General features: G+C 41.1%; 2 protein-coding genes across 9 annotated transcripts in view; one reads left to right on the top strand and one right to left on the bottom strand.

Annotated features, from left to right (window-relative positions):
- The window catches only part of LOC310632140 (zinc finger protein 318-like), a 63,164-nt gene that overhangs the window by 35,291 nt on the left and 8,598 nt on the right, over positions 1 to 19,275 (top strand). For 2 of the 5 annotated variants that reach the window (XR_014490787.1, XR_014490788.1), the window contains exon 9: positions 14,679 to 14,824. The gene's annotated coding sequence lies outside the window, so the exon portion shown is untranslated. The other 3 variants (XR_014490789.1, XR_014490790.1, XR_014490791.1) reach the window with 3 other exon arrangements.
- Positions 4,488 to 19,275, bottom strand: part of ABCC10 (ATP binding cassette subfamily C member 10) — a 33,749-nt gene continuing 18,961 nt past the window's right edge. For 2 of the 4 annotated variants that reach the window (XM_083349124.1, XM_083349126.1), the window contains exons 11-22: positions 19,152 to 19,223; positions 17,717 to 17,908; positions 16,406 to 16,538; positions 14,696 to 14,879; positions 13,085 to 13,428; positions 12,790 to 12,959; positions 11,368 to 11,528; positions 10,420 to 10,673; positions 10,022 to 10,167; positions 8,687 to 8,784; positions 7,979 to 8,091; positions 4,488 to 6,239 (exon numbers count right to left, since the gene is read on the bottom strand). In XM_083349124.1, coding sequence (XP_083205250.1) covers positions 6,104 to 6,239; positions 7,979 to 8,091; positions 8,687 to 8,784; positions 10,022 to 10,167; positions 10,420 to 10,673; positions 11,368 to 11,528; positions 12,790 to 12,959; positions 13,085 to 13,428; positions 14,696 to 14,879; positions 16,406 to 16,538; positions 17,717 to 17,908; positions 19,152 to 19,223 — 2,003 coding nt within the window. In that variant the 3' untranslated portion in view covers positions 4,488 to 6,103. Of the gene's footprint in view, positions 6,240 to 7,978; positions 8,092 to 8,686; positions 8,785 to 9,925; positions 10,168 to 10,419; positions 10,674 to 11,367; positions 11,529 to 12,789; positions 12,960 to 13,084; positions 13,429 to 14,695; positions 14,880 to 16,405; positions 16,539 to 17,716; positions 17,909 to 19,151; positions 19,224 to 19,275 lie in introns of those variants that run through there. The other 2 variants (XM_083349125.1, XR_014490786.1) reach the window with 2 other exon arrangements.

The following is a 19,275-nucleotide window of genomic DNA, read 5'->3' as shown; positions in this document are numbered from 1 at the left end:
AAAAAGTCTCAGAAATTTGTTTTTGTACTTGATAACTGCAGCAAGGTTATTGCACGCACAAAAATAGAAAGATTCTGCATTACCCACACTGGAGGAATATTTGATAAAGATGATGGAACTTTCTGAGAGGGCAGAAATCAACTGGGAAGGTCGGAAACCACAATCATGTGATCATAGGATGCTGCCCTTGGTCATAAAGGTGAGCCAGTTGCTAAGCGTCTGAATTGTGGTCACATGATTGTGTGGGTGGTACAAAGCTTGCAAGTGTAAGGACTGGTAGTAAATCATTCTTTTTTCAAGGCTGTCATAACTAAATTGTTAAAGGAATGTGATAAGTCATGGACATCAATGTCATCTGTAACTGCTGTAAAAAAGATCAGAAGCTACTTTGTATCTTTTTCCTTTCTATTTTTCCTTTCCCCGCCTTTCTTGCACTTTCACTTTTCTCTTTGATTTCTTTCTCTTCTTTTTTACATTTACATTACTTTTATTTTCCTTCTTAAAATTTTTAATAAAATTACTCCAAAATCTTGATTAAATTATTTTTTTCAAACTCCAGATGTAACTCATTTATTAAAAATGTTTAAAGTGTTCAGACTCTGAATCAGTTGGAAACAGAAAAAAGTTAATTTTCCGACTAAGCGAAATATGTTTTATAGCTGGATAAGCCTACCACATCCTCTACCATCTTGTGAAAACACAAAGTTGGAGCTCTGTATTTGAAATTGGTAGTATTTTTTCTTGCCAACTGAATGACACTGCGATTTCACACTGAAATGTCATGTAATACAGTTTGCAGATCAAGACAAAAATATGTACATTTACATGTGGATAAAAAGTATTAGTAACTAATTCCTATCTGTTCATTAATCCAATGTATGTTCTTGGATTTTTTAATGGAAGTTAATAAATGGAAGTGTATTTTGTTGAAAGAAACCAGACTGAACCTTTGTAGTATACAAATACAGAAATTATGTTTTTAACTAATATTTGGACATCTCACTGCATTCCTAAAAATAATCTTTGATCTTTTTTAACATGAAGTAAACACCACCACTAAGTCATGCTGTAAACCAATCTGAAAGCATCAAGCAACATCTGATCATCAAGTGTCACCATTCTCCACTGAGAAGGATCTTTGGACGGAAATGCAAGTCATACAGCATTGTTATGAAACAGGTTGCCTAGGCAGAGACATGCTTCAATAGAGTTAACTGCCACAACAAATGGCCCTACAACAACCCATAAGGCTCCACCTCACATTTCCCTGAAGGACACCATCCTCAGTCCCATAAATACAAGCCAGTAAACATCCTAAACCATTTTGCAAAGGCAGAGAGGAAGTCCAAAGAGAAGACACAAGCTCACGAGGCAAGATCAAGAGTCAAGGCCCAAATGGCAAGGCAGTTCCACAGGGTCAGACAAGTCCATGAGGCCAAAGGCAAGTCCACGAGGCCAAAGGCAAGGCAAGGCACAGGCAGAAACAAGAGTCAAGGCTGAGTTTTTCCAAAACAGGGAGTGTAAGACAAAGCAAACAATTGTTCCTGACAAAGATAGATTCCCCGAGCTGTTCCTTAAGTCAACCCATGCCAGGTGTTCCTTGGGAGGAGGGCAGGGTGACATTCTCCTGAGCAGCCTCTCATGCTCTACTTGCCTCTCCTCTACTCTGTGCCTTTGGATTGAGTGGTGGAGGCAGCTGTTCCTCATCAAAGGGGATCTGCTGTCTGTAGCTGATCCTCCCCCATGTCTGTGAGGACAGGCAGCCCTCTGGTCAATCACTTCCCCCAATGCCTGAGGGGGCTGGGACAGCATCGTTCTCAGCCCTTGGCCTCTCCAAACATTTCAAGGGAGACATGCCATCCCTGTCAGACAGTCCTGATTCCAACTCCTCCTCCTGTGAACTGGAATCCGATAGGGCCATGACACATTATCCAGGAAAGCTATATGACATCAAAGGAAATCAATGGCAGGGAAAGAGATGCAGGAGTGAAGTCATGAGCAAACAAGCAGCTGATTGGTGATGAAGATTGGAAGATGGCTGAGATAGTAAGGAGGCTCCTGAAGGCTAAGGTAGTAATTGGGCTGTGGTCAGCCAAAGCTATAGAATACCTGGTGGATCTCTATGGACCATAGTTTGAGAATCATGGCCTTTAGTAACCTCTGCAGGAGCGAGTGCTGCCGGAAAATGAATTACGAAAAGAATTATTTACAGATTTTGGATTTCATGTATCTTTGTATTCTTGAAATTAGTCAGCTGATTCAGATGGCTGTACATCTAAGCCTTAAATATATAAATGAACTACTTCAACTAGTTGTCAAATTATATTCCTTTGTACTTTAAAGATAAAGGATCTGATGGGAAATAATGTCTGATGATGAATATGAGCACACCTAAAATGATCAAAGCTAGGATATGGTTTCTTGATGTCCCTGAAATTTACATAGATTCAATTCACATTCAGTTGAGAAGAAGCAGAAATTATTTTAACAAATATAATTCTGTTTGCTAATATAAAAGGTAAAGGTAAAGGTTCCCCCGCACATGCGTGCTAGTCGTTTCCAACTCTAGGGGGTGGTGCTCATCTCCGTTTCAAAGCCAAAGAGCCAGCGCTTGTCCGAGGATGTCTCCATGGTCATGTTGGCGGCATGACTAGACGCCAAAGGCGCACGGAACGCTGTTACCTTCCCACCATAGTGGTCCCTATTTTTCTACTTGCGTTTTTACGTGCTTTCGAACTGCTAGGTTGGCAGAAGCTGGGACGAGTAACAGGCACTCACTCTGTTACACGGCACTCGGGATTCGACCCGCCGAACTGCTGACCTTCTGATCAACAAGTTCAGCGTCCTAACCCACTAAGCCACTGCGTCCCATTTGCTACTATAGATATTACCAAATAGGTTCCTGTAATATATTTTGTAGCATTACCAATTCTCTTATGAAAGGCAGCAGTTCAAATTCTTTTTTTTTTACTTCTATTAGATCAGGGGTCCCCAACTCCCGGTCCGTGGACCAGTACTGGTCTGTGGCATGCCAATAACCGGTCCACACAAACAAGCAAAGCCCCGTCCGTGGGATGCAGGCATCACACAAAACCATGAACTCTCCGGTCCATGGAAAAACCTTTCTCCACGGAACCAGTCCATGGTATCCAAAGGTTTGGGGACCTCTGTGTTAAATCAATTGTACTTTTAACCCTAGCTGCTACTTCAACTGAAGAAGCTTCTTGGATGAGAAATGAAACATCTTCAAGGAAGAAACCAAGAAAGTCCGGCTGCTCTTTTGAAAAGCACGTTTGGGACAACGGTGACCTGGATGATTGAGAATTTCCACAGACATTCTTCAACTGAATGCTTCATTGGGCCTGAGAAGAAGTTTTACATAGCAATTTTTGTAGATTACTGCATCTTGTAAAAAACAAATAGATTAGAGCTATGTTTGGGTTTGCATGTTAACATGAGCCAGATTGTTAGGGTGCCTATAATCTTTTTCTGAGGCAAGTATGCATAGAATAGTAACTTTGGGCATTAGTCCAATCTTAATGTAATAGTGTTTAATATCTCTAGAGATCTCTGCAGAATTGTTAAGAATTGAACATGAGTTATATGCTCTAAAGCTCTCATAAATTTGTCTAGAAACAACCATTTCCAAACTTCAGTTTGCAAGTGTAAATATTTCAGTGAATTACACATTAATATTGATTTTTTTTTAAGCTTTACACTAAATAATTTGGTTAAAACAGGAATTCTTTTGGATTGAGACAGGCAATTAAAACTACAATAAAATCTTAGATTTATCTATCAGTTTCTTATAATCCTGGGAATATGTAAAATCGATTCTTAACCTACAAGTGACATGTCAAAATGAGAGATTATATTTCATCTGCCTGTTTTGTCTCATTTTAATCTCCTTCAGTAGCAATAAATCAGCATTTGGTGACTCACAGCAACCTCAGTCTATACTGGGCTGTATTTAAATATTTCTCCTTATTTTACTTATAAATAAAAAAATTGTATTTATAACAATGTTGACAAAAACAGGAATGTATCTTCTACAGAAGTTGTGAACTAGTGATTTAACTGCAGTGTAAACAAATGTCTCTTGAGCTTGACATGATACGAACCCCCTAGAACAGACACGTCAAACACAAGGCCCGGGGGCCAGATCCGGCCCGCGAAGTGGTTTCATGCGGCCCGTGAAGCCATCCTGGAAACAGTGAGGGAACGGCCCCCACTACCTTGGCCCTGGCCCAGAGACCCTCCTCCTGCCACAGACCCTCAGATCTGTCCCACTCCTGCCCAGGCCCCCATAGGCACCCTTGATGCGAACGATGTAGAGCTGGCCATGCCCACCCAGTAGGCCATACACACTTTAGCCATGCCCACCCAATAGGCCACACCCACCCAGGCCACACCCACCTGGCCCCCTGAGGGTAACGGCAATGCTGATGCAGCCCTCAATGAAATTGAGTTTGACACCCCTGCCCTAGAACATAAGCAATTTATTGCAGAAATAGTGTACGTTAGGGCTATATGGCACTTTGGATTTGAAAGCAAAAATGTACTTAAAGCACATTATGATAGAAAGCATATATTGCACCTATAGAATAATCCTCATTTACTGACTGCCTCCCTTAGCCACTATTTGATATAACGACCGTGCTGAAAAAAATAAGTTTACAATCAGTCCTTGAATCTGTGGCCATTGCTGCATCGCTATTGTCATGTGAACAATACTCAGACCCTTCATAACTGGCATGCATTTACAATGGTCACAACATCTCATGGTCAAGTGATCGCCATTTGTGAACGCATGGCTGGCTTCCAACAAGCAAAGTCAATGGGGAAGTAGGCAAGAAGTCACAAGTTGCAATCATATGACATTTCATCAATCTGCAGCAATTCACTTAATGATTGCACTGGAACTGATATAAGTCCAGGACAGCCACATAACATTTCACTTCATGATCACGATGCTTAGCGATGGAGTTAGTCCCAACTATACTTGGCAAATGAAGACTACCTGCAGTTACTAGGTGCTGTACCTGACCTTAAATTTTTGTTATTCTGCCAACAAACTCACAACAGATAATTTTTAAATTGGTCAATCTACAGGTTAAAGAAGCCAATCATGAAAAATTTTGTTCAGATCACAATCAAAAGCTATCAAACCACTTTACTTAAAATGATATATGGACCATCAGATTGCTTGTAAGTTTGTCATAAGTCAAGCATGAATGCCATTTCTGTTTTGTGCAAGAATGACCATCTTTGATCATCCAGATTAGTTTAATCTTTCTCCAGAAATAACTAAATGTAGTACACAGGAAGTTAGCTTTAATTTTGTAGTTTAGGTTACCTATAATTTTCTTCTGTTTTTATCAGACTGTAACAGTGGCATGCTTGATTCTAATTACTCTTTCTTATCTGCATCTTAATGTGTATTTCCAGAGACCAAAGTCCCTTTTTCCTAAAAGACAAATATATAGGATTAACAGTGCACATCCCAATATTATCTTCTGGATGACCCCACTGGATTCCTAGAAAAGACAGTCGGTCTTCTAGAGATTGAATCACAGCATATCTATTATGTGAATGTCTTGAGAATCTTGTCAGTACAAACACGTCATGTGCTATTAGTGAAATTTAAAAATAAAAGCAAGCTTTACTAGTAAAAAAAATGAGAATTGTTTATTTTTTTAATTATAAGAAAAGGTTATCTGTATGTGTGTGTGTGTGTGTATGTATATGTATTTATATGTGTGTGTGTGTGTATTCCCAGAGGTGAAATGCAGGATAGCAGAAGAAAAGTTGTAAAAGTTGTGCATCTGACCTAATTTGAGTATGAAGCAGCATACAGTACCTGGGATAGGAAAACTTAAATTGCTTAGAATCATTTTTGCTGATTGCATTAGGGTAGTTGGACAATACCCAACTTTCAAAGAAAAATCTTGCTGAGTGGGACTTACTGTCATGACAACTGAGTGGAAATGAAATGAGCAAAAAGGAAGTGAGATTGACCTGTGGATGAGGCCCATATTGCAGATGAGATAGCTTGCATTCATGAGATGCAATCAATTCAAGTCTGAGAATGTCCACAGGAAGGTTATTGGTATCCACAGTGTAGAAGGTGCTGGAACAAAGAGTCCTGTTTCTGACTGAGTACAGCAGGCGAATCGAGCTCTGCCACCCGCCCAGCATGCATCACCAACACTCGATCTGAGTCCAAGATAGTGTTCAACCTAGTGGAAATAAACACAATAGCATAGGCATAGCGTAAGAATACCTTAGATAAGCATTTGGTGCTCGCTTAATAGATTTTCCAGACACTGGATGAGGTGACCACATTTTTTTAAAAAAATAAGGTCATTATAAGGCTCAAATGATATATTCTGGAAATAGGCTTAACCAGTGGGTTGTTTTTTTTGTTTTTTTTTGCTGTTCATGTGAAATACAGTTTTTGCCTATGTTTTTATTTGTTAAAGATGACATTATTGAAAAGATTTTAAAGACAAAGAAGAGCCCTCCTATATTAAAGCAATGGCTTCTACAGGCCAGTTCTATTCCCATGTAGCCACCAAATCTGCATAAAAGCATTACATTATTGGCAGTAACTGGAGCGCGTGACTCCGGGGCATGTCACTAGAAGGCGAAATCATGAAACTGCGTCTCACTTAACTTTGGCTATGTCATGGGGAATTCATTGGAGAAAGCAATTCTGTTTGGAAGAGTTGGTGGCAAAAGGAAACCCAGCCGTCAAAGAACGTGGTGACTGGACACCATCAAAGCTGACATCAGCCAGAGCTTAGAAAAAAAACTCAAAATAGTACAAGATTGGAGAGACCTGGCCCATAGAATCGCCAAGAGTCGGATTTGACTGAATGGAAAACATCATCATCATCATTGGCAGTAAAATGATCCTCAGTGTGAAATCTTTTTCACATGTGTACTCTGGAGCAGGATCTGCACTAGTACCGTTTTCAGGTATGAAGCAGGAGGTAGTATTTATTTAAAACACAACTGCTGCTCATTGGGCATATGCTGAGCCTTGGTGGAGCAGTGGGCTAATGCCTCCTTAATTAACATCAGCTGCCTGCAATTAGTGCAGGTTCGAGTCCCACCAGGCTCAAGGTTGACTCAGCCTTCCATCCTTCCGAGGTAGGTAAAATGAGGACCCAGATTGTTGGGGGCAATTAAGCTGATTTTGTAATAATGCCGCTTGGGGTGTGTGTGAAAGCCCTAACAAGCAGGCATATACATAGAATGAAGGCTACTGCTAAGCTTGTAAGCCGCCCTGAGTCTTCGGAGAAGGGCGGGATATAAATGGAATTAAAATAAATAAATAAATAAATAAATAAATAAATAAATCGCACTGTTCGTGTTTTTCAAATGTGAGCACTTATTCAATAGAATGTGAGGGGAAAAAATGAGGTGGTTTTAGGGAGATTACTCGTGTTTTAAGAAAACATAATAGCGCTGTAACCGATGGTTATAAACTATTGCTGTGTGTATTGCTTTGAGTCTTATCTGCAGATGCAGATATGTGAAGACCCAGTTTAAAACGTTTGAAAAATGTGAAAATGTTCACATGTGCCAATTTCAAACAGCTTTAAAAACAGAAAACTAAATTTCCTCTTAGTATCTGTGGCTGCCCAAATCCATCCTAAGACAAGCTTTAGTGCAGCTTGATTTGGAAATCACTTTCCCCAATCAAGAGATATTAGGATCGGGTAGAAGCACTCAAAAGAAATGCTGGCAAGGAAAAACTTGAATGTTGAGGGAAAGCAGCATCAAGCAGTTGGCCTGGGTGTGTCAATGTCATGGTGAATAGTTGAAATATTTGTGTAGAAACATCTTTCAAGATACTCGGCATAACCCATGATTTTTGGTCCGTCGCTAGCAGCAATGTATAAGAAGTTAGATTTTTTTTTTCAGTCATAGAAACTGAAGAGCAGAGGCTAAACAAGAAACACAACATTACCTGTGGGCAATAGTTAAAACAGTTTTATCTGCAAATCGCTGGTGAATGGTCTGCTGGATGAGTCTGTCTGTTTTCTGATCAATACTTGCTGTGGCTTCATCAATGCACAGAATCTATTATTGAGACAAAGTAGAAAGCATCCTTCCAAAACAAGAAAAAACAGTTATGCCATTTCTGGGGAATAAAAACCTTTTGGCATACAAAGCAAAGATCCACAAAGTCCAAATGTGGACAGTAAGGTGCTTCTGGAAAATCTCAAACCATGAAGACTAATAGTCCTCTTGGTTTTGCTCTTGATTTCAACCCAGGCCACTTCTCTCTGTGGAAATTCCATTTAGGTATCATGGATTTGCTACCCGTGAAGAGGATTTACATTTTGTAGCAACAAATTACATTAATTACAGAGTAAAGAAAGTTATGTTCTGTATCTTGAATCTTGTAGGTAGCTAATCTTGAGTTACAAGAAAACAATACATTCTTTTCTACCCAGTTCTCTCTCTATATATATAGTTTTGTAAGCCTACATAATGCCCTTAATTATGATTTTTCCTAATTAAAAGCCCAGAACAACCTAGCCTTTCTCCTCTGTAGGACAGATGCTCCAAACTTGCTTTAGCTTTTCCAGCTCCTAGATAATGGTTCTGACATCTTCCAAGTATGGCAGGATGTATAAAAAAAACAAAGAATAAAAACCCAACCACGACTCACCTTGGCCTTAGTCAAGAGGGCCCTTGCTAAACAAACCAGCTGTCTCTGTCCTACTGAGAGGCTTTTTCCTCTCTCGCTCAGCTCACAATTCAGCCCACCTGCATGAAGAAACAAATGTGAGATTAATTTTTTTTGTACTAGTTCATTTGCACCAGACGTTCGAGAGAGAGAGAAAACTTGATTTGCAGCAACTAGTGCTGACAATGTGTGCTCAGTGAAAAGATTCTTTTACTACAACCTCCCTTTTAGAACATCTCTTCTGAATTGGAGTTGTGATGCAGGCCACTCTTCTATCTACCTATCTGGTTACCCCCCCCCCCCATAGCTCTCTAACGTAAATGAAGCTCAATTATTTCATGGGGGAGGGGAGTTGGATTCTCCCCCCAGTTGATAAGGAAAATTGTTCACCCCTTCAGGCACGAAATAGGGAGAAAGGAAAACCATGCCCTACAGTACAGAGAAAATACCTAAAAATAGGAAAAAATACAGTAACCAGAGAGTCTGCATGCATTTTCACTAAGCAAACACAAGCTTACAGAGAACACACATACACAAATGCAAATAAATCATATATACAAAGGGAAAAAATACTAAAGAGTATTAGGTACACACACAGAAAGCATCCAAACATTTTGCAGTCAGCCATATCGTATTGCAGTCATGTTGGGTTTTTATCTATTGCTTTTTAAACATTTCAAAAATACCCACCCCCACCCCCACCCCCAAAGTAGGAGTCTCCTGTCAAGATTCTTGGCATCTTTTGTTAAATCTTTTACCAGCAGACTGTAGTACCAAGTCTTTTATGCAAAGGTGAGAGAGATCCGGAGAGAAAAAAAATGATAAAACAAAAGTGGAGATAGTTGAACAAGTAGCTCTTCCCGAATGATCAGTTTTCTGGACATGAGGGGCAAAAGAAAATAGTCCCCATTTGTGACACGATAACAAGTTTGTGAAGAACAACCTGTCCCTCTGCTTGCCTACTATGGAAAGTGAGGGAGCAAGAGGAAAAGAGGGAAGGGTGAAGAAGTAGGAAGATCTGGCCTCGGACCTGAGTCCTTCGGGAGAAGGGCGGTATAGAAATATTATTAAATTAAATTAAATTAAATTTTGGCTCCATCCAACACCATCTTGATACATTTTTCTGAAGAAAATTAACCTTCTTAAGCCCCAAATGTATCATTCTATGGCAGCCTGAGAATCTCCAACCCTGTGGGTATTAGTATTTTCTTTTTTACTTACTCTGATCAGTTTTCCAACACCTCAAATTATGAAGGATGGTTTATTACGCTTTTGATGCCCTTTGCTCCAGGGCATTCTCTCCCAAGCACGACTCACCCATCTCTGCAAGTAATGTGTGCAAGTGGCATTGCTCCAAAACTTGGTGCAAGTCATCATCTGTGTGATGCTGCTGTGGATCTAGATTCTCACGGAGTGTCCCACTGAACAAAAAAGGGTCCTGGGGAATTATGGCCAATCTAGATCTAAAAAGAAGACAGCAGGAAATAATAGCAAGCACACAACTGATACATTAAATAATGCTTTTGCTATCTCATTTAAATTGACTTCTCAAATGGATGCAAAAGAGTTTGAGGAACACTGGCATCACCATTCACACACTGAGGCAGATTTAAATGGTTTAATCTGTCACAGCAAAGTTTACGCATGATTAAGCTTGAGAATCACGGTACCAACAGCTGAAGGACCTTGAGCCACTGTTGTTGAAAATGACTCACCTTAGCTCCTTTAAGCTTACAGAGCAGTGGTCAATACTGTCTAGGAGGATGTGTCCATCTCTCAGCTCCACCATGCGGAAAAGGGCCAGGAAGAGAGTGGATTTTCCAGAGCCCGTACGTCCAACTATCCCTATTTTTTCCCCAGGATAGATAGTGAAGGTAACACCATCCAGGGCATTGGGTAATTCTGGCCGATAGGCTAATATTACTTGTTGGAATTCAATTTGCCCTTTAACTGGCCAGTTTGGGGCAACCTTGAAGGAAGAAAAAACAATGTTAGAAATGAGCAACCATGGTGCATTTTTTTCTGATCAATTACTTAATATGTAATTATATTATACAGAAATGCAGCAAATCAAATCATGGAATACCATGTAGTAATGAATTACTGCAAATGTTATTTTGAGCTCTTCCCACTCTAGATGTGATAATCTGATGGGAGATGACTGGGCTCCCCAGCCCTCTTGGCACCAACTACTTTTCTACTGAGCTTCTGCTCTTGTTGCAGTCTTCAAGATGATGGCATTGGCTTCATTCCTAGTGTGAGCTTCATTCCTAGAATGGAACTTTTCTGGGCTGTTCAGCAATTTGCCAAGACTCATCCTTCATGCAAGATACTCGGCAGAACCTAGGAAATCTGTATGAAGAGATTAATTGAAATCCTTCTCTCTTCAGTGTGGCTGTTTTAACCCTCCCTTGCCCCTCCTGTGACTTCAAATTATGCTTATTAAACCAAAGTGACTTTGGAAGAATGGAAAAGATACTGGAGATTTGAGTTCACCTTCACCTTGTCTTTATGGTCCTTCAAGAATACCAGCTGCTTTTTCAAGGACACCATAAAAGCAAAGACAGACCAAAGCAATCACTACATTTGAATTATATGAAATCAAATATTCTACACCTACATAAACAAATCACTCTTAGAGCTGCAAAACAAAGCAACCTTACCGGAAGCAGTTCCTCCTGAGATTCTATGGGAATTTCTGTTGCATATTCTTCAGTCCGTTCCACGCTCACCATCATGGTCTCTGTCTGAGTGAAGCTGGTGATGAGTCCTGACAGCAAGTTTATAACAGATAGAGCATAGGAAAGAGCCAAACCCACAAGACCTGGAGAGGCAAAAAAGGCAAAATAAAACAAAACAGAAAGCTACCATCTCAGATAAAGAACCAGAGAACTAGTTGTGGTGAGAGGTAGTAAGTAATTCATCTCCCAAGGTGAGGTGAAGGACAGAAAGATGCCAACGTGTATAGAAAAGTTTTCCTTGGAACTGCTGAAGTGGTTCTGACACTAGTATCACAATTATTATTATTATTATTTAGAAATAGTGATCCAGAATCTGATCTTTCCTTTTGGATACATGCTCACTGCTTGAAAAAGCATCCTGATTCATCTACCTTAAATGCCTTTTAAAGTATCTTCAGAGAGGAGTATTTCCAGACAGGGTTCCTAATATTCTAAATCAAAAACGCTGATCATTATTCTGTTTGTAAGGGACGTGGTGGCTCAGTGGGTTAGGACGCTGAGCTTGTCGATCAGAAGGTCGGCAGTTTGGTGGGTCGAATCCCGAGTGCCGCATAACAGAGTGAGCGCCTGTTACTCGTCCCACCTTCCGCCAACCTAGCAGTTTGAAAGCACGTAAAAATGCAAGTAGAAAAATAGGGACCACTATGGTGGGAAGGTAACAGCGTTCCGTGCGCCTTTGGCGTCTAGTCATGCCGGCCACATGACCACGGAGACGTCCTTGGGCAAGCGCTGGCTCTTCGGCTTTGAAACGGAGATGAGCACCGGCCTCTAGAGTCAGAAACGGCTAGCACGCATGTGTGGGGGAACCTTTACCTTAAGGTCATAAAAATGGGTCTGGTCATATGGTGACCCACTTGATGACTGTCATGACTTACAGCTCCATTACGGTTGTAATATGGGATTTCCTTATTGGAGGCTGCACATCTGAAAAGTACCCTGGGCATCAGACAATCGGTCTAACTTTATAGAGATGATTAGAAAGAGAAGCCTGTCACGTTGAAAAAAAGGTTCCAGTATTTCACTGCACTTCACCTGTTCTCACCTGGACTTCATTTGGCTGCAGTATTATTTTTCTCTTCCTTTAAGTGAAAAGGAACAGAAAAGCCACCTGCCTGCCCACACATAAAGTGCATGCTGATTGTACGAGCAAAAGATGCTTTTCATTTCTTTTTCAGCATTCTTGGTACTATTATTCTTTCTTCAGAGAAAGGAGAAAAATCCAGAATCCATATCTAATACCAATGAAAGGAACAATATTCTGAGCTAAAGAAAGAAGACTCAGTGGGCAAGGATGGCATAGACGATGGTGCATTCTGCAGAGTCCATAATAATTCCATAGCTCACCTGGATTACCCAGTTTCCTCTGATGTTGGATGATGGCAATTCCTGCAATGGCAGTAACCACAGCAACGCCAATCATCTGCAGCCGAATATCTAGCCATTGCATTGCCGTGTTGCTGGCAAAACGGCAGCGCTGGTTCAATTCCAGTCGTTCTAGATTCTCTGTTTCAAACCTAGACTGGGTTCAGCCCAAAGATTAACATTAGGAAGAATTTCTCATGTGGTTCTTACCAATTGTTAAAACAGCTCTCAGTGAGCTCTCAATTTACACTTCTACCAGCTGAAGAGAACAGCTCACCTGCCAGTCACCCTGGTTGCCCGGATAGTGCTGAGGCCTGTCAAGGTCTCTGAAAAATGAGTATAAATAGGCGACAAGGTGAGACTGTAAAGACGCTTGAGTTCACGAGAGGTACGTCGATAATAAAGCTGGATGGAGTAGTAGATGGCCACCAAGGGCAATAGGACTAGCCCAATCCAAGGCAACCCATAGGTTATCATCACCAGTATGCCCAGCAGTCCAAAGATGTTGGCCAGGAAGATGTTGAGAATGAAAGGAAGACTATCATCCACACAGTACAGATCTGAAGAGAAGCGATTAAGAATACGGCCTGTCGGCGTGGTATCAAAGAAGGTCATGGTAGCCTGACAATAGAAAAGAAAATACTGTAAGAAGGCTAAGGGCTTTTGGAGAATTAGAATGTATTGTTGTTGTTAGTTGCGAAGTCGTGTCCGACCCATCGCGACCCTATGGACAATGTTCCTCCAGGCTTTCCTGTCCTCTGCCATCTTCTGGGCTCCATTTAAGCTCACGCCTACTGCTTCAGTGACTCCATCCAGCCACCTCATTCTCTGTCGTCCCCTTCTTCTATTGCCCTCAATCTTTCCCAGCATTAGGCTCTTTAGAATGTATTAGAAGTATCCTAATGTATTACAATTCTATTCTTTCTAGTCTCTCTGCAATCCCATACAGGACATTCATGTTATATTTTTTTTAAAAAGGAGCAACGACATTCCCATGAAATAGGACTATAACTGTGGTGGCGAACCTATGGCACACATGCCACAGGTGGCACACAGAGCCCTCTCTGTGGGCACGTGCGCCGTCGCCCCAGTCCTAGGCCTTCAGCTGGGTGTTATAAAACCTTTTTGCTTTAGACCTCCACCGCCATGTGCCAAAAAAAAGGTTCAATCAATCAATCAATTTCAACTTCTCGTGGGGAAAAAAAAGATCTCACAAAGTTGGAATTGATTTGATTGACCTTTTTAGTCTCACCCAGTCTGCCGTTACCACCACAGCCACGCCCAGCCAATGGGCCACGCCCAGCCAATGGGCCACACCCACCCGACACCTGGCAATACATAAGTGGGTTTTGGGTTGCAGTTTGGGTACTCGGTCTCTAAAAGGTTCGCCATCACAGGACTATCAGGTCCCCTTTTATACTTGTATTTATTAAACAACGTTTGCTGTCCAATGGTCAAATAATTAGTCTGAGGGATCATGTGAAAGCAGACTGCGATTCAAAGGGGGAATCGTCATTAAACTCATCTAAAAACAAAATATCTAAAGTTAAGGTCTATTTCTAAAAGTCTTGCTGACTACCAAAATCAATTATTTCAATTATTTATTTCTTATATAGCACAAGGAGCTGCAGGGAGCTCTGACAAGATTCTGAGATAAGCGAACATTTAGAAAATTCCCAAAAGGGCAAATACTTTTTCTCGGAACCGTAGAGCTAATAATTATAACGCAATGATCCTATTATTTAATGTTTTCCTACCATATGTAAAATAACAGGACAATTAATTTTCAAAAATCTAAATATTTGAAAAAAATCCATTTTTCTAAGTCTCAATTTTTATCCTCCACCCTCGTTCCTCCTTTTCCCAAACAGGCCTCCCGGGACATTACCTTCATCACCCGTCTAAGCAGTCGGTTGTGAATGACAGTTGCGGCATGGATGGTGCCACAGGCAAAGAGAAAGGCCCGCAGGATGGTGAAGACTGAATTCACCCCAGCAATGCAACCGTACACAGTCAGGTAAAAGTTCACGTTCAAAGTGCCGTTTGAAGAGATGGAGCTTAAGACTGGGGAACTGAAGAGACAGGTAAAATCAGTTTTGGAAAGTGGAGTCCTCCTCCAGGTCAGCTTCCCTCCCTCTGTTTTGATCAGGAGGGCAGGAAGGGTGCTTCCTCTCTCCAACAGCACTAAGCCCCTCCTACTTTCAGTCACTGTGAGAAGGAAGGGTTGCTCCACCTGTGCCTTTCTATCAGTCTGGCATTCAGGTTCAGGCCTAGACGTTTTTGGAAATTCTACATTCACCTTAGTATATTCACTTCAGGGACTGAGGATGAGCTCACGTTTTAGCCAATCGAACTCTCTAATCTTTTCTACCTTTGAAGGCTTCCAAAAGCTTCAGCCATCTGTTTGTAGGGGAAACTTGCAACAAATCAAAGAATTCAATGGAAGCATGATTACTTGATTCCTATAGAGCAGGGCTTTTCAACCTTTTCACCCATTGTACCACTTTTAGGATATGGCAACATCCGAGTACCACCAGTCGCCTAGCAAGGTGTCAAAAACTTGATGACCAAATGAACAAAAAAAAAAAAAAGGAAAAAAGTGATGAAGTACAGGTAGTCCTCGACTTACAACAGTTCGCTTAGGGACTGTTCAAATTTACAGTGGCACTGAAAAAAGTGCCCCCGAAGCCACAGCCGAGCAAGACACCTGCCTGGCCACCCGGTGGCGCTCTTCCTCCTGCCCGAGGTTTTCATTGTTGTGAGCATTTCTGTTGAGGATTGGCAGTGGGGGTGGGGTGGGGGGTGTTTGCTTTTTATTCCCCGTCTGCTGGGTAGTTGCAGCAGGTTTTGGTCACTTCACATGACCCTGGAATACTGTGACGTCATAAATATGAATCAGTTTCCAAGCATCTGAATGTAAATCACAAGACACTGGAGATGCTGCAACATTCCAGCTGATGGGCGCTTCCAGCGCTGAGCTCCAGCTGGATCCTGGCGCTGATCCTGGCGCTTCCGCTGAGCCCTGACAGCCCTGCAGCTCCAGCCATCTCTCGCTCAGGCTTGTGCGGTGCTGCCACCGGTTCAGCTCATTCCCCTCCCCTGCTACTACTTTTCTAGGATGGTCGCATACCACCTGCCAGGTGCTAATGTACCACAGGTGGTACCCGTACCACTGGTTGAAAAGCCCTGATATATAGTAATTGATGATTCTGATCCCCTCCACTGAAAACATGCTGATCCCCATCAGGTTTCAGCAAACTTTCTTGCACCCTTCCCCAGCAAGTTAGTCTGTCTATGCACAGCTCAGCAGCTATTTAGTAATATTCAGCTTCTTAATCATAGCAAGCAATGCCTACAGAAGGTATTTGCTAAAAAAAATGCATGGGTCCTTCCATATTCTGTGCAATAGGGGCTCCTGTGACTGAGGTTTTCCCTGTTCCTACATCTTCTGCATTCCCCAGTTCACTCCTACTTTCCAGAGGCAGTTTGAGAGGACCGAAAAGATGTCCCAAAACAGAGAAAAATATCTGATTCAATAGCAGGTATGTTTGGGCAGTGAGCAGATGCAAATAAAATGTAGCCAAGTTCTTTGACATACATGAGTCCCTCATGAGAGAAGAGCAGCAGTGTTGAAGAAGGAAGAGCAGCCAAGCTGTTGATGGAGTTATTTTCAGTATGAGGTAGGCTGGATATCCAGTTTGAAAGCCACCAATCGGAAATATTCCTAGAAGCTGCAGAGACGGGTAACTGTCAGTGAGTGAGACTTTTATTTATTTAAACAAAAGTTAAGCCTATCCACATGTCTTTTGAGGTAGAGAACTTACCACAAAGCAACTCCTTCTGTCAATTTTAATATAATGAAAGCACTTTCAGTGTGGCTTTACAAACTGAATAAGTGCTGAGTAGACCCTACTAGAAAATGATTACTGTTATTTTTAGTTGTATTATAAGACTCTGCAAGTGGCTTTGAGATGTTTGATTAAATAGCATAGAAGCAACAGTAATAAATATATGGGCATGCCATAAATAAATTGCCTTATATGAAAATTAAATTTTCCTAAATTACGTGGAACTTTGTGGAAACCTGTGGCTTATTCAAACTTCCTCAGATAACAGGCAATCATTCATGGGTTCCCTGTAAAGTGGCTGGAGAATCAAAATTTTCCTACACTGTAGATCAGAGGTCCCCAACCTTTTGGGCCCTGGGCCCTGGTTCTGTGGTGAAATGTTTTTCCACGGACTGGAGGCGGTATGATTTTGTGTGCTGCCTGCATCCCGCAGATGGGGCTTTGCTTGTTTGTGCGGACTGGTTGCTGGCATGCCACGGCCCAGTACCGGTCCACGGACCTGGGGTTGGGGACCTCTGCTGTAGAGTATAAAACTCACTGTTAAATACAAAAACTGCCAGTAAATCACTAGCACAAAGACTTAATATTTGTTCTTGATCTTTAAAACAAGAAACTTCAAAACTTGAGAATTGCAAGTTTTTTGTCTATTTGATATGTGGCTTATCTATTTGTTGCATTTAATTTATAGTCTATTCAACTCCCAGACAACTAGGTGGCTTACAATTAAAGACCAATTTAATTTAATTTGTAAATTAAAATAAAATTACAACCGACTAGAAAAGCAAAGTACAAAAAACCCCAGAAACCAAGCAAAATACATGCTCTCTCTCTCTCTCTCTCTCTCTCTCAAAAAGGGGGGGGGGATTCCAAAATCATTCTGTCCTCAGTGTCTGGAAGAACGATGAGGTCTTCAACGATTCTCATAAATTGATGCAAAATGCTAAAATTTTTATAAAGATGTCTTTTTTTTTTGAACTAAAGATTCCGAATTGCTGAGAAATAGCCAGCAATCAAGAGCAGAGAGAAACCTGAACAGGGAAGGAGCAATGTTATAAGCTTACCCTGCATGAGCAGCAGTGAAAGGAGTATGGACAAAGCTAGGCAGCTGCCAACAGCCAGCCAGTATGCCCTGTAGACCTTGAAAGCCACTGCCCCCTTTTTTTTCTCTTCCTCCTGCTTAAGAAAATGGTTTAGTTGAATTGGCTCTTCTTCCTCATGCTCCACTTCCTCCGCTTCATTGCATTCAGTGACTACTTTGGAAACAGGAATAACAATAACAGGAAACAGGAATAAAAATAACAGGTCATTGTAGGTTCTTGATTGGAAGCACCCGTTCCCCAAACCTGAGGACTTCTTATGACTTCTGCAGAGCTTTTTATCCTATTTTATTACTCAGAGGCAAACCACCATCCGGCCTTTAATGTAGACAGCAGTGTCCAGGTGGATAGATCTTGATACAACTGCCTGAATTCTATTCCTTTGCCAGTCATTTTTTCTTGAAATATATAGCCTGTCTTTCTCTAAGGGCAATCATAGCTGGTTATTCATAACCAAAAGTTATTGCAGATAATGGTCAATTCAATATCTATTATTATTACACAGGATCCAGATGTCTTTGGTGTTCTGTTGTGCTACTAGTGCAGACATACTGTATTTCCCTAGTTTATAACCCATATTACTTTCTTCCTGAGACTTTACTCAAATGCACATCAATTCAGTAATAAGCACTAATGGAACATGGCTTTTGAAAAATCATTAGTTATCTACTGGCATTACTAATTATATTTTACCTGAAGCATTTTTGTAATATATTTTCATCTAATTTACAAAGTTAACAAAACTTGTAGGGTACAGGACTCTATTTTCATCAATGGTATTGCTTCAGTTTGTGAAATTGAACATTTCTGAAAGTTTTTAGTTCTTGGGAGGCCATGCATACTTACTTCCTATCCATCACATAGTTCTCCTAAATTTGTATGAAGCAGAAGATATGGCTGAAGGAGAGGGCACCCTCATTCCCCACGTGATTTCAAGAGGACAAAATATCTGAAACTCTTTGTTTCCTCAACAAAGAAATCTTCAAGTATCTTATATGCACGTAGGTATTTATTTTTCTTATTTGGGAAATCCCCAAGACTTATTAGCTCAGCTTTCTCCATCTATGCCAGGAAGATTCTTAAGATGGCTACACTGGTTTGCAATTCTGGCAGTAGTACTGCAATCTCAACACATGTGGAGGGCACCAGGTCAGAGGAAGGGTGGGCTAACGCTTCTTGTCTCCACTGTTATGTTTGAAAGAAGACAATTAAATAAGAAACCCTGTATGCTTACACCTATCTTGTGGACCCAATTGTGTTCCATTATTTTAAAAAAAAATTCTAAACTACGGTAGCTTTATTCTCTGTTCCCCTGCCCCAGGCTTATATTGTTTTCACCAACTGATTTCAACAAACTCACTCGTGTACGATAATGAAAACACCTACTGGTAGTACTTACTTTTGTCCTTCCTTCTCATTGCTCCAAGATTAGGGACAGCTTCTACCAATGGCAGAATGTTCACTGGAGTTCCTAGAAAAATAGGAAGATTTTGCTACTTTGCACGTGTTCTGCAGAGAATGAA

The sequence above is a fragment of the Vipera ursinii genome, assembly GCF_947247035.1.
Source record: "Vipera ursinii genome assembly, chromosome: 1".
NCBI classification, from domain to species: domain Eukaryota; kingdom Metazoa; phylum Chordata; class Lepidosauria; order Squamata; family Viperidae; genus Vipera; species Vipera ursinii.
The sequence above is the reverse complement of the archived record's forward strand: the minus strand, read 5'-3'. Positions and strand labels throughout refer to the sequence as shown.